This window comes from Parus major, chromosome 6, assembly GCF_001522545.3.
Source record: "Parus major isolate Abel chromosome 6, Parus_major1.1, whole genome shotgun sequence".
Classification (NCBI taxonomy): Eukaryota; Metazoa; Chordata; class Aves; order Passeriformes; family Paridae; genus Parus; species Parus major.
The window spans coordinates 596,743-610,072 of NC_031775.1; the positions used below are offsets into that span (position 1 = coordinate 596,743).

A 13,330-nucleotide genomic window follows, 5' to 3' on the forward strand; every position below is an offset into this window, starting at 1 on the left:
TGCTGATTTTTTTTCCTCACTTTCTCTACTGAACAAATGTTTTGTGATGTCACTGCCTGATACCACTCACAAAACTTTTATTTATCAGGTAAATGACCTTCGCAAAGAATTAGAAAGTCGAACCCTTAGCTCTAAGGGACTGAAATCTCAACTGATAGCTCGACTCACAAAGCAGCTGAAAGTAGAGGAGCAAAAAGAAGAGCAAAAGGAGCTGGAGAAGTCTGAAAAAGAAGAGGAGGAGGAGGAGGATAGGAAATCTGAAGATGATAAAGAGGTTAGGATTTGGACATACTTGGTTTAACTCACTACTATACATTAAATATATGAAACATTTGTATAAATATGCATAAACATAACAGGTAGAGGCATGTGCCTGCTTGTGCTTGGATTTTGCTGTTACAGGTGACTTACTGGGAACTTTTGCTGTGCCTTGAGCTGCTGAACTGGGAAGAAATCTTGGCCAGTTTGAATTACTTTATGGCAGCCAAATCAGCTTAAATGTGCAACTGCACTAGGGCATGTGAATTAATGTGTGACTTTAAATGTAAGAAAAAATAAATCCCAGCCTTCTGAGAAGGGCTATGCTCAAAAAAAGTGAGCAAGGCCTTAACTCCTTAAACCTACATGAAAAGCAGTTGCTTGGTTCTGTTGGCCTGTGTGTCTCAGTCCATCTTCTTCGCTTGGCAGATGGTTTGCTTGGGTTTGTTTTCCCTTATTGTGAAGCTTTAATTTTTCCTTTTGGATACTTGCTGTGCATTGGAGTTTCTCAGTTTTGCAGTTTGTAGCTGCAGTGCTTAGCCTGGTTTGCTGTTTCACAAAGATAAACAAAATCTGTGCAGTAAGCTCAAAGCTCGACCACAGAAAAGGGGCAGAAATGTCTGGAGAATGGCTTGTGCTTCAGTTGCTTTTACACCTGCCCTTTTGTGTGTTACCTGGTAACCTGTATGGGGTGATTGGAAGTTTTATATTTTGATATATCTCTGTAAACCTTGCAGAGGGAGGAAAGGCTATGTGCTTGCTATTTCTGTCAGTTGCTGCCTTCTCCCACAGCTTGGATGGGGTTCAACTAGCTTGGGTTTCTTGCCACAGCTTTCTTTAGCATTGGAGGGGAGCTGTGATTGTGCTGGCTTTTTATAAAGCACAAGCTCTGCCATGACTTTTTTTGTAGTCAAGAGACTTAAGTATTTGTCTCTTGGCAATCAGTAAGATGGTGGCATTTTACCTTTTTGTAACCCTTTCTTTCATTTTTATCAGGTAGATTGTGTTTCCCATAATCAAGAGTTAAGTAAATTAAAGCTGTGTTGGGTATCTTTGGAGAGATGAGGTTTCTTTTCCTTTGTAAGGAGTAAACAGCTCGCTGTGCTGTACAACTGTGCGTTGCTTTCCTCAGAGCAGTGAGTCCTCAAAACTAATGTAGAGGCTGAAACTTGAGCTTTGGACTATGCCCCATGCTGGTTTTTGGTTCTTAGGAAGAGGAAAGAAAACGCCAAGAGGAGCTGGAACGTCAGCGGCGGGAGCGACGCTACATCCTGCCGGACGAGCCGGCCATCATCGTGCACCCAAACTGGGCAGCAAAGAGCGGCAAGTTTGACTGCAGCATTATGTCTCTGAGTGTTCTTCTGGATTACAGATTAGAAGATAATAAAGAACATTCCTTTGAGGTAACTCAGCTCTGCTACTTGCAGTTAGCTGTTCTAGTTTGTTTTTAAGTTTTGTGTGAAAATTTGTAAATTGCCAAGTCTTTGGTACATGGTACAATAGCAATGGAGTTGCTGCACGGTATCCAGAGGAATACACAGGTTTTCAGACACCAAATGGAATTTGTAAAGCTGTTTAAGGATTCCATATTCAGAACAGATAATGAGAAATCTGACACTTCATGAAATTCTGATATGATGCCAGTTAATATGGCACCTCATAGTGATTTTATCATTATATACAATTTTAATACATGCTTTAAAACTTATCGCTTCTCCTTTCTTCTTTATGTTACAGGTATCATTGTTTGCAGAACTCTTCAATGAAATGCTTCAAAGAGATTTTGGTGTCAGAATTTACAAAGCACTGGTTTCTCTCCCAGAGAGAGAGGACAAAAAGGACAAAAAAAGCAAAAAAGATGAGAGAAAAGAAAAAAAAGAAGAAAAAGATGATGAAACGGATGATCCAAAACCTAAGAGAAGAAAATCTGGAGATGATAAAGATAAAAAAGAAGAGAGAGATGAAAAGAAGGTCTGCAGTTAGCTCATATGCAGTTCTAGCCTATCTGGATCAATATTAAAGTGTTTCTATTTCAATTTTACATTATTGCTTTCAAAAACTCAGCTCTTATAATGCTAGTTAATTGATTTGACTTTCTGATCTATTAAAATATCCTCAATTATATTCAGTCATTTTTTAAAATTACATATTTATATTTAATATAATATAAATTATATTAATTTAATATAAAATAATTTATATTTTAACACTCAGCTGTATCACATAGATTTGAATCTGTGTTGTTAGGTGACTAAGCAGAAATGTAGGCAAATTTTGACTGACTGGTAGTAAGGTTTTTACTTTGCTGCATTGTGATTCTGACTAGATAAATATTTAGGAACTTCTGTTACAGAGAGAAGATAAAAGGAAAGATGATTCTAAAGATGAAGAAGAAACAGAAGATGACAATAATCAAGAGGAGTATGATCCAATGGAGGCAGAAGATGCTGAGGACGAAGATGAAGGTATCTTGAACTATGAATTCTGTGACCTTTCACAAATTCTTTTTTATCATCACTGATTATGTTCTTTCAAGCTGGAGAAAGCGCTGCAACTAGGCAATTCAAAATTTCATTATAAAACTAATTTTTTTTTAGTATTTCTGACCACTTCTACATAAAATGTAAGTACCTTTATGCCTAGGCATTGTGTGAACATAGTTAATATAAAGTAGCTGTGGTGCTCAAAGTAAGGCATGCATATAGAAGTGGTTTTATTTTTTTCAGAATGCAGACCACTCGCAACTCCCATTGAAGTCAGTAGGAGATGTGAGTATTCAGCACCTCTGAAAAACCAAGCCACTTTTACGTGCCTAACTTCTTACTCCTCAGTTCTGGAATGTCATCCTGGTTTTGCTAGGACAGAATGTAGTGTGGGTGCTCTTCAGCCCATGTTACAAGAAGTTGGTTTTTGTGTGGGTAGAGTTGTGTTAGCCTGAAGAAACAGGGAAAGGGTCTGGAGGACTTTGCAGGCAACAACAGCAGCTCTTTCCCTGCTCAGAGATTCAGAAAACATCATACCTGCTTTTGGTTTGTACTTTGGGGTAGTTGCCTTTCTGTGGAGAGGTTTTGCTAAAGATGTGGGTTTGAACCGTGTGGATATTGCAGTCCCAGCATTTTCAGTTGTATTTTTGGCAGAGTACTGCACCAGCCTTAAAAAACTGATGCTAATCTGTGGTTTCCAGAATAACTCAGATTTGCTTATAATTTGTCTGTAAGAATGGCCTGGACTTGTCTGTCCTGTACAAGTGCTGCCGCTTCCCATAATCTGTCCTTGTGCCATTCCCAGACAAGAGCTGCTGAGAAAACCCAACCTGCATGGAGGTGCAGGAGAAAGCAATTGGTTCCCAGAAAAGAGTTGGTAAAATTAGCCAAGTGTTGTAATACATAGTTTTTTGCAAAATTTTCCTCACAAGGAAGGTGAGCTTAAAGCAGGACTTGGTACATGATTCTCTGACCCAAGACTTGCACATAAATCACAGAGCTGCTTGCCATAATCCATCCCAGCAGCTGCCTCATCCTTTCCTCTCTTTCAGTCTGGTTTTGTTGTACCACCTACCTTCAGACAAAAAACCTTCCATTTGTAATTCACATCTAATAAATGATGTGATCTGTAACTTCTTGGAGAATCTAAGTCATGGGAAGAGTCATCTCTCACTCCACATGAGTATAAACACATGGTTTTAATTACATAGTTTATATGGGTTTTATTATATGAAATATTTGAGAGTAAATAATGCTGAATTTGAATAGTAATAACCATAGCTGAGTGCAGACTCTGCCAAGCCTCATTAAGGAGAATTGTGGTAATTTCCTGCACACCACTTAAATAGATGGAGATATTGGCAGAACTCATTTTGGCCTTGTATTTATTTCAGCTCTTCTGTCTTATGTTTGAAACAGACACAGGGAAAAGATTATAAATGGCTTATGTAAAAATAAGACTAGAGAAAAATCAGAATTTAACAGAGCTCACTTCAATGCATTTTTTATTACTTTTCAGGGAAGCATATTGCAGATGTTTCGGGATGTTTGTTATGTGGACTTTTCTAGTGGCCACATCTGTTTTGGTAATGGTTTGCTGTGGGTATTTTGAATTTTCTTTCTGTTTTGCAGACCGGGATGAAGAAGAAATGAACAAACGGGAGGACAGAAGAGAGGGAAATAAGCATTGTAAAGAGAGGGCGTCTAAAGATAAAGTAATTAACACCTTTCTTAACAACTGCATAGACCTTGTTAGAGGTGTCCTAATTACAGCTTAGCTTTATTTTTGTTATAAGACCCGTTTTTCCCTTTGAAAATAGCTGTTAAGTAAAGGATTGAGGGCAGAAGAGATGTTTCCTATTTTATAATTAGGTTAATGCTATGACCGTTTTTTACATACTAGCATGAACAAAAGGAAATTGTGTCTACCAGCTATTACTATTCATTGTGGTGTATTTCTTTTAAATATTGAAAGATTGCTTGTCATATATTGCTTAAATTAATCTTAAATAATGTGATCTAAGTAGGTAAATGCTAATAATACTAATTACTTGACTGAACAATAAAATGAACAGAGAAAAAACTTTTGTTAAGTGAGAAATTGGTGTGGTTTTGGAATGATATTTTAACTCCCTAATGATCTCATAATCAATTTTTTGTAGGAGAAAGACAAGACCCAGATGGTGACTGTTAACAGGGATCTCCTGATGGCTTTTGTTTATTTTGATCAAAGTCATTGTGGATACCTTCTGGAGAAGGACATGGAGGAGATCCTGTACACTCTTGGACTTCACCTGTCACGTGCTCAGGTTTTGTATACTACTAAAAATCTTCCAAACTATTACAGGGATTTTTTAAGTGGGAGAAATGTAATTTAGCTTCTAAAGGTTTTGCTTACATACCCGATCTCTTATTTTTATGCAGCCACTTCATGTCTACAATGAAATACTGGTTCAATATTTTGTAAATTTTCTTGGAGTGAAAAGGTGAAGTTTGCAGCTTATAATATGCCCATACTGTATATGTAGCTTTTGTCTCAAACTTGTATTTATTCTTTTCCTAGTTTGTTTGCATTGTAAGCCCTAGTATGTTAAAGTTCAAAAAGTGATGCAATTTCTTTTAAGTTTTCCAGGCTAGAACATTCTTGTTTGGGTAACAGGATGACTGGGTATTAAATAACACTATTATTTTTTTCCCATGGCTGTGTTGTAGGTCAAGAAGCTGCTTAATAAAGTAGTGCTTCGAGAATCTTGCTTTTACAGAAGACTAACAGATACTTCTAAAGATGAAGAAAATCAAGAAGAGTCTGGCGAGCTACAGGAAGATATGTTAGGTGGGTTTCTTGGGGTGGTTTTTTTTTTGCCATGAATTTGAGAGTTATTTCTATGGGAATAATAGTGAGAGTTCTGAAGAACTGGGTTTCTTGCAGAAACTAATTGAGCCAGTTTAGAAAAGTAAATCTTTGGCAGTTCAAAAGTAACAGTGTTTGTGCTTCCAACACATAATGTTGCAAATTTAGGATAAATCTTAATATCTTGGAACAGGAAAGAGGACAAGGTTAATGTTCTACACTGATGAACATCATTTCTCATTGTTAGTTTTGAAGTCAGGAGGCTCAGAGCTGCAGGAAGTAGAATAGAGCCTGAGTTTTTAAGAGAAATTCCTGCAGGAAAGAGGCATAGAACGATGCCTTGAAAAAGAGAACGCTTCATTTTGGCAGGGAGCAGAATTAGGGTCAGGGAAAGGAGGGAAATGTGAGGGATAGAGCAGCAAACTTGTATTTGTCCTCATGAGAAGTTTCTGAGGTTGGTCACTAAGGAATGAGGTGAGGATTATTTCCTGGTGCTGCTGACCCCACTGCAGGGAACCGGCTGCTGCTGCCGTCGCCCGCTGTGAAGCAGGAGAGCAAAGCCGCGGAGGAGAACGTGGGGCTCATCGTCTACAACGGAGCCATGGTGGACGTGGGCAGCCTTCTGCAGAAGCTGGAGAAGAGTGAAAGGGTGCGGGCAGAGATAGAGCAAAAGCTGCAGCTGCTGGAAGAAAAAACAGGTGGGATGTTGCTTTGAAGGTAGTACTTCTTACAGGAGTGCAAGACACTGAGAATTTTTAAGTAGATAAATCAATTTTGATAATATTTGTGACCTAAGTTTTCTTCAAGACTTGAAATGTAGTCAGAATTAAGTATTATCAAATGGTAATTGAACACAGTTTTTAATGATCTTTAAAAATAAGTATTATGGTGTTGCACACAAATAGAATATTAAGATGCAAAGTGCACAGAGTTGGAAGTGACTTGATGTTTTCATTTCTTCCCTTCCTAAGATGAGGATGAAAAAACTATACTGCAACTGGAGAATTCTAACAAAACGCTATCTGCGGAGCTAAAAGAAGTAAAAAAGGACCTTGGCCAACTGCAAGAAAATTTGAAGACCTCAGATGATAAAAAATTGCAATTTGAGGGTCAGCTGAATAAGACAATCAAAAATTTAGCTACTGTTATGGATGAAATACAGAGTGTTCTCAAACAGGTTAGAATTATCTCATTCCATTTTTTTTATTATTATCTTCTACAAACTTCTGTAGAATAATTACTGGAACAAGCACTTAAATATAAAAACAATTTTGACATGAACTCAGGGCAGCAGTATCTTAACATATATAGAGAAGCAGCTTAATGTTTGATTGATTATTTAAAGGTAGCAAATAAAATATGTATTTTTCTTTACCTGCAACATATGTTCCTGAGTTCAGTGTTTTTAAAAAGGTATAAATATTAATGTAGATTTCAAACTGTCTGTTTTCCTGTCCTGATCTTGTCCATCCTCAGCAGTCCAAATCTACTCCTCTGTTTGACTGGGCAAGAGTACTTTTTCAAGGCAGAATTCAACAATTTTAGTATGTGAGAGTATGTCAGTAAAATGAGTTTTAAGCAAAACATAAGCTCCAGAGCAATTCTACCCCTCAGTTTTTCAGGAAGATACTGGAATTGGTTATAACTAAACTGAGTAGGATACCAGTTCACATAGTATTTTAAAGGTACAAACAGTGTCTGTGTCTCGTGCTCCTTTACAGTTCTCATGAGAAACACAGCTTGTACAATTCCTCTCACTCTCTGCCTTTTTCCTTTTAAAGGACATCGTGAAGAACGAAGATAAAGATCAGAAATCCAAAGAAAACGGAGCAAACGTATGATAAACTGCTGCTGTTTAGAAGAATGGTGTTACATAATGTAATATAAATCATGATACCAGAATGTATGGGAAGTGATGCATGTTCGATTTTAGTAGTATAAATATCTTAGGTTCCAAAAGATGTATAAAGTTTTATGAATGTGAGTGTCTGCTCCAGAAGATTGCTTGTAATTCTTAGCATTCAATTTGAGACACTCCTCAAGTGAAAATAATTTTGCATTGCGAAAAGTTTTAGGATGAACTTTGTTATAGTTTTAACCCTAATAAAGTTCATCAACGTAATGAACAGTAGCAAGTATTTAATTACCAAATGTTTTTCATCGAAGTCTAGTGAAATCAAAATTTTCATTATTTATAGACTTGCCATTTTTAGGTTTTTGTCTTTATTTCGGTCTAATTAGTCTTTTTAAATTCAAATATAAATCACAAAATAGCATGCTGCTTAATTTTACAAGTAAAGATTTTTTTTAAAAAAAAGCTTCTTGGATTTTTTTTTGTTTTGGTTTGGTTTTTGTTTTCACTTGTCACAACTTTTTTTCCCTTCCATATATAACTTTCTTCCCCAAAGCTGCTTGTATTAAAGCCTTGTAATATACAGTAGTTCGGATGAGTTAAGAAAGCAATAGAAACCTACCAAAATAATGGTAGGGTTGTGAGATTTATATGAAAATACATGGGCCTGTTTTAAATGTGTGTCATTTGTATTCATTAAATTGTTCTTATCTTTGGATTAATATATATATATATATACTCCTTTTTAATAACAAATGCAGTATATTAAGAGGTACAGTTGGATACCAGGCCAGTAGATGTCAGAATAATGCCTTACATGGAGAAAAAGCTGCCAGTGTGAACTGCCTTGGGTTAATTTTGGACTGACAAAGTGTGTCATAACTGCTAAGCCTTTAGTCCAACAAAAGAAATGGCTCCAAAAGTATCTATACTGCATGCTGTAATTACAAAGGAGAGGGACAGTTTGTTGAGAATGGGTCAGACAGCCTTTCTTTGTGTTCACAAATCACTAGAGATCAAAACTCATGAGTTAATGTGACTTCCTTGGCAAAGGCAACTTACTCAAAGAATGTGAAATATCAACAGTTGTATTTTGGTGCAACTTTCAGGAAAATTAAGGGGTTTGAAAGTTGGGACAGCAGTGTTCTCTTAGAGAAATGGTTAATTTTAGCAGATGTTTTCTTTTTTAGCCTAGATGTCCTAGGTAACTAAATACCTGTTAGGAAAGTCCAAGTGCCATAATATGTATGAATAACCTACATGGAAACTCATGTAGCTTTAATAAGATACACATTAAAATGCCTGAATTTATGTTCAAAAGAGTCTAAGCTGGTGCTTTTATCACTTACCTTTCTTGGCTCTTTTGGAGCTAGACAAGTGAAATATCTTTCATTAAAGTAACATGCATAAGCTTCCCCCTCATTCATCTCATTTGAGCCATTGTATAATACCTGAACTCTTCACAGTCAGGCAGGAAATACTATAAAAACACTAATTGTATATAAATACACAGAAAATACATGTTTTAGAAATTGGGAGATAACATCTCAGAATGATTGAATGAGGATGGTGATAAATTTATCTTCTAAAAAGCATTATCTGTGGTGTACAGATGGTGTTAAATTCTTTTGTAATCAAATTATATTTTTCACCTTTACCTTTGTACAGATTGTTGACAGCATGTTTAATTTTTGACGTTGAGCACCGTTTATGTAAATGGACTTGAAAGAATTGCATCTGAAATACATTGTCCCTGAATTTCAGCAGTACGTGTGAACATACAAGAAAATGAGTTTAAAATTTAAGATAACTACATTTTAGGCACACTAAAACTTCTGAAATATTTTGCTTGGGTATTTTTACCTTAAACTGCTGAGCTGAAAGCAGTTGTTAAAAGAAGCAGGCCTCCTCCTCTGGTCCTTCAGTGAGGAGCCCTGTGAGATGGTCGCTAGAGTGATACAGATTTTTACAATATTTAAGAAGAAAAGTATTTGTTAGAATGACTGTAATCTTTCTCTCTATTGATTTGATGTAATAGTGTTTCAGATACTATGTACAGTCTGCTTTTATGTTGGAAAGGAAATTTAATGGGTAAAGAATAAAAGAGAAAAAAAAAACAAGGAAAAGTTTTACAACCTACACAGAGCTTGATGAGTCTGCTGAAGCACAGATAATCTGAGGAAGAACAGGCACCTCTTACAGACTCTGTGACTTGCTGGACCAAACAGCACAAGGTTCTGTACATGACCCACATTGATGCTGTGTATTAGCTAAAGCTTCTTAGTATTATTCCCAAGAAATGTAACTAGTTCTAAGGAAAATTGAATGGAGTATCAGTAACAGAGGTTTGGAGAAGCAATCTTTTGTCTCTTGATTTATGAACAACATTTTTATATTTCATGTCTGCATTTCCCACCTTATGGTCTTTGCACTTCTGAGTCATTTGTTTTGTCCCAGTTACTGGCAAAAGGCTGCTAAAAGTGAGCCTTGGCATCCCACTTGTTTGGACTCCTGAAATCATCACAGATGCTTTGTAGAAAGTAATAAATCTTGGACTGCTTTGTTCTGTAGAGAAAGCCCTGCTACAGCAGGCTGGTAAACGGAATCTGATCTCTGTTTATAAATTTATTTCCCTCCCCTTTGCCATTTTGTCTAATGAGGGCAAATGAATGAGTTTAACCCTTACAAAATTAAATTCCAGCCCCGTGATGTCTGTGATTGAGGAAAGATCAAAGTGCTGCTTGCATGCAAACTGACCTAGAATAACACAGGCACTCTCGAGCCCCCTTGGCTTTTGCTAGAGCACTGGAAAGACACAAGTCTGTGATTTCATTGCTGCATAGAAACAGTGGCAGTGGTGAGGTTTTGCCTGCTTTCTGTAGTGTTGAGGATTGCATGTGGTGTTGAGGAGATGGGGCTGCTGCCAGCACTGCTCCATGTTGTGCCACAATGAAGACACCCAGAGTTTTTTTGCCTCACCCAGTGCCTGGTGCCCACAACACCCAGGCCCTGCTGCAGAAGGGCTCCAGGACTGCAAAATGACTTCCCAGTTCTTGGTTTGTCCAGTGTCCTCTGCCTCTGGAATGCCCTGAGTATACAGTGGAGAAATTGGAATTCTCTCTTTGGTGTCTGGGGGTTTCCAGAGATCCAGCTTTTACAGTTGAGTTCTTTCAGTATCTTAACCTTATAAATCCCTTTAACATAACTTCTTTTTCAATGTTTAACTGCTTTAACAGAGAGGAATGGCTTCCAGTCCTTTTTTCTGCTGAGTAATGTGCCGTGTGAATAAGTTTGGACTTATGTAACAGTTAACTTTCACTGATAATTTTGTCAGGAATGTGCACAAAATGTGTTTTTTCTCTGCTTTTCTGTACTGTTTGTGTACCCAGGTCAGGTTCTTACCTTGAATTAATTTGTTCAGTGCAGTTTATATTTTAAAATATAAAAGATAAAATAATTCATTTTGAGTGACTGAGTCTTACAGCCAGCAATAGATTGCAAAATGTGTAGGTAGAACAGTCACTACACTTACACTGGTATCTCTTCCAGAAAACAGAAGTGAATCAAACAGAAATTCAGCTGGGACTTGCATATTGCCATGGAGTGTGACAATAAAGATGCCATAAATAATGGATACTTTTAGTCAGCTATGGAAACTGCCAGTGTTTTCCCAACAAGCTTTTATGTTTCTGCATACTGGGTTTCATTGATGTATTGCACAAAAGTTGTTATAGTAAAAAGCTCTAATAACAAAATGCATTGCTTTCAAGTAAAACAAATTTTCCTTCTTTATTCATCCACTATATAATCCACAGCATCACAATACAGAGTATAAACTGGAGCTTTGGAACACACCAAATCTCACCTGACATTGTGTCTTTGGTAGTGTTGTAATTCTGTCTCAGAATGTTGCTTTTCAATTTCTAGGTAGCTAATACCTGAACTTAGTTTGAAAGTGGGATGCTGCTTTTGATTTCTTGTAGCCTGCTGGTTTTAAATTGCCTCTAACAAATTAATTGTAACTTGTTTGAGGATTTGGTTCAGGTGCCTCACACTAGGAGTAAGAACAAATACCTTTGCAGGTGTGATTCAATAATGTTGAGACTTGTATCTAGTAAAATATTAATTCAGCCCTCTTTATTATTCTCTTTCAAAGGACAGCAGAATAATCCTGCTGGGTAGATTTGTTTGTTGCATGCTGCAGATTGATATTTATTTGTAGAAATTTCCTGAGCTGGATTCCAGCCAAGGTGACACAGATTCCCAGTGCCAGGTGTTCTGATAGGAAATTGATTCCCAGGTTATTTTTCCCTCAGCCTACTGAGGGACAAGTGCAGGGATGCTTTTGGCTTAGTCACTGTTCACATTTCTTCACCAACAACTGGGTAGAGGGGAAGAGTGGGGAGGAGGAAAAACTGCAAGGAATCCCAGTTGGAAATCACCCCACTGCTCTTCAGCAGATATTTTTAAAGTACTAATTTGCTTTATTATTTTGTTGCAACTTTTTTGGTGGTATACAGGATTTGAGTGTTAGTTGGGTTTTTTCCCCTGTATTGCTTAAATCTTGGTTTTCCTGACACAGGGTCATCCAGTTACATTCCTGTTTTATCATGCAAGGAGCAGAGACAGCTGGAGAATTGCAACCTTCATTTTTGGTCACTTTTTAGCAGGGCTTGATAGTAGCCAACAGATCAGCCTCTAAAAAAGCAGAAATTGCTGCCACATGTGTTATAGAAATGAGGAGCTGGAGACAGAAACACCTTGCAATGCTGGTCTCAAAACTTGTCTCACAGACCAACCTGCTTTTTTATAAATAAGTCTATTGCATGTGTGCACAGGACAAGTTAAAGGAGAGAAGGCAATTTTCCCTCTAGGTGTCAGGTACACGTTGGGTAGATGCATTGTTACACTTCCAGCTTGGACATAATAAGAAACAACAGAACTTGGAAGTTCTCTTAAGCATCTGGAAAGACTCCTGTCTCTTCATGCCTTGTTTTGTTAAAGTACTATTTGGTGAGTTAAAATATTAAATAAATAACATTAAATGTAACTGTTGGAATATTCATGTTACAAGTTGAAAAATCTTGGGGAAGAGTTTCCAAAAGCAGCTTCAGGGTATTGATAAATAGAGAAAATGTTGCCTTTGTCAAGTAGCCCCTCTGGTATAAGAAAGTTATGTATAATGGGACTAAACAAGTGCAAATACAGATTAGCTGCTTACCAGTATTGAACCTGATTTTTCTGTCAGTGTTCTTCCTAAAATCAAGCTAAGAACTAGGTGCTTTTTTTTTTTTTTTTTTCTTTGAGGGAGGGGTGATGTTTTCATTATAACAAGGAGAGGAGAAATAAGTGACCATTAGTACTGGGACACATGGATGGCAGCACATCTGTAAATTCTCAGACATCCAGTGTCTAAGGTTGTAAGGAATGTGTAGTGAGCATTTTCAGTCTTCTGATTTGGGCATGTAGTGATGGACAGTACAAAAGGGGACTTGTGAGGGTCATACAACGTGCAGTACTGGTGATCAAAGCAGAATTTATATAGTGTGACTTGGGTAGCAGTGGCTCAGAATATGTAGGATTGGTAAGAGGTGGCTGTGCAGATGATGTTCTGAGCAGTGAATTAATTTTGTTACCTACTTCACCCTTTAAAGAAAAGGAAGATTAATACACCTTAGGGCTTATTTTCAAAGAAGACAGTTGAAAAAAAAAAGCTTATTCTAATGCAACATGGAATTTAAGAACCTATAAAAATCCCCTAAATAGCACACCGAATTGGACACCCGATTCCTCTGCGAGCAGCGGGTTCTAAAGCAAGCTGTGTGCTCTTACCTTGTCTGTCAAGGATTTTGCAGGGTGACTGAAAGGATGCCGAGCTCTGCAGAA

At 37.2% G+C, this 13,330-nt stretch overlaps 1 protein-coding gene across 13 annotated transcripts in view; it reads left to right on the plus strand.

Moving 5' to 3' along the window:
• Positions 1 to 10,901, plus strand: part of CCAR1 (cell division cycle and apoptosis regulator 1) — a 28,736-nt gene extending 17,835 nt beyond the window's left edge. For 7 of the 13 annotated variants that reach the window (XM_033515774.1, XM_033515775.1, XM_033515776.1 and 4 more), the window contains 11 exons: positions 89 to 274; positions 1,470 to 1,661; positions 1,996 to 2,229; positions 2,597 to 2,723; positions 2,985 to 3,026; positions 4,374 to 4,456; positions 4,904 to 5,050; positions 5,454 to 5,574; positions 6,105 to 6,290; positions 6,564 to 6,769; positions 7,374 to 10,901. In XM_033515774.1, coding sequence (XP_033371665.1) covers positions 89 to 274; positions 1,470 to 1,661; positions 1,996 to 2,229; positions 2,597 to 2,723; positions 2,985 to 3,026; positions 4,374 to 4,456; positions 4,904 to 5,050; positions 5,454 to 5,574; positions 6,105 to 6,290; positions 6,564 to 6,769; positions 7,374 to 7,433 — 1,584 coding nt within the window. In that variant the 3' untranslated portion in view covers positions 7,434 to 10,901. Of the gene's footprint in view, positions 1 to 88; positions 275 to 1,469; positions 1,662 to 1,995; positions 2,230 to 2,596; positions 2,724 to 2,855; positions 2,882 to 2,984; positions 3,027 to 4,373; positions 4,457 to 4,903; positions 5,051 to 5,453; positions 5,575 to 6,104; positions 6,291 to 6,563; positions 6,770 to 7,373 lie in introns of those variants that run through there. The other 6 variants (XM_015633210.2, XM_015633216.2, XM_015633215.2 and 3 more) reach the window with 4 other exon arrangements.
• The last annotated feature ends 2,429 nt before the right edge of the window (positions 10,902 to 13,330 follow it).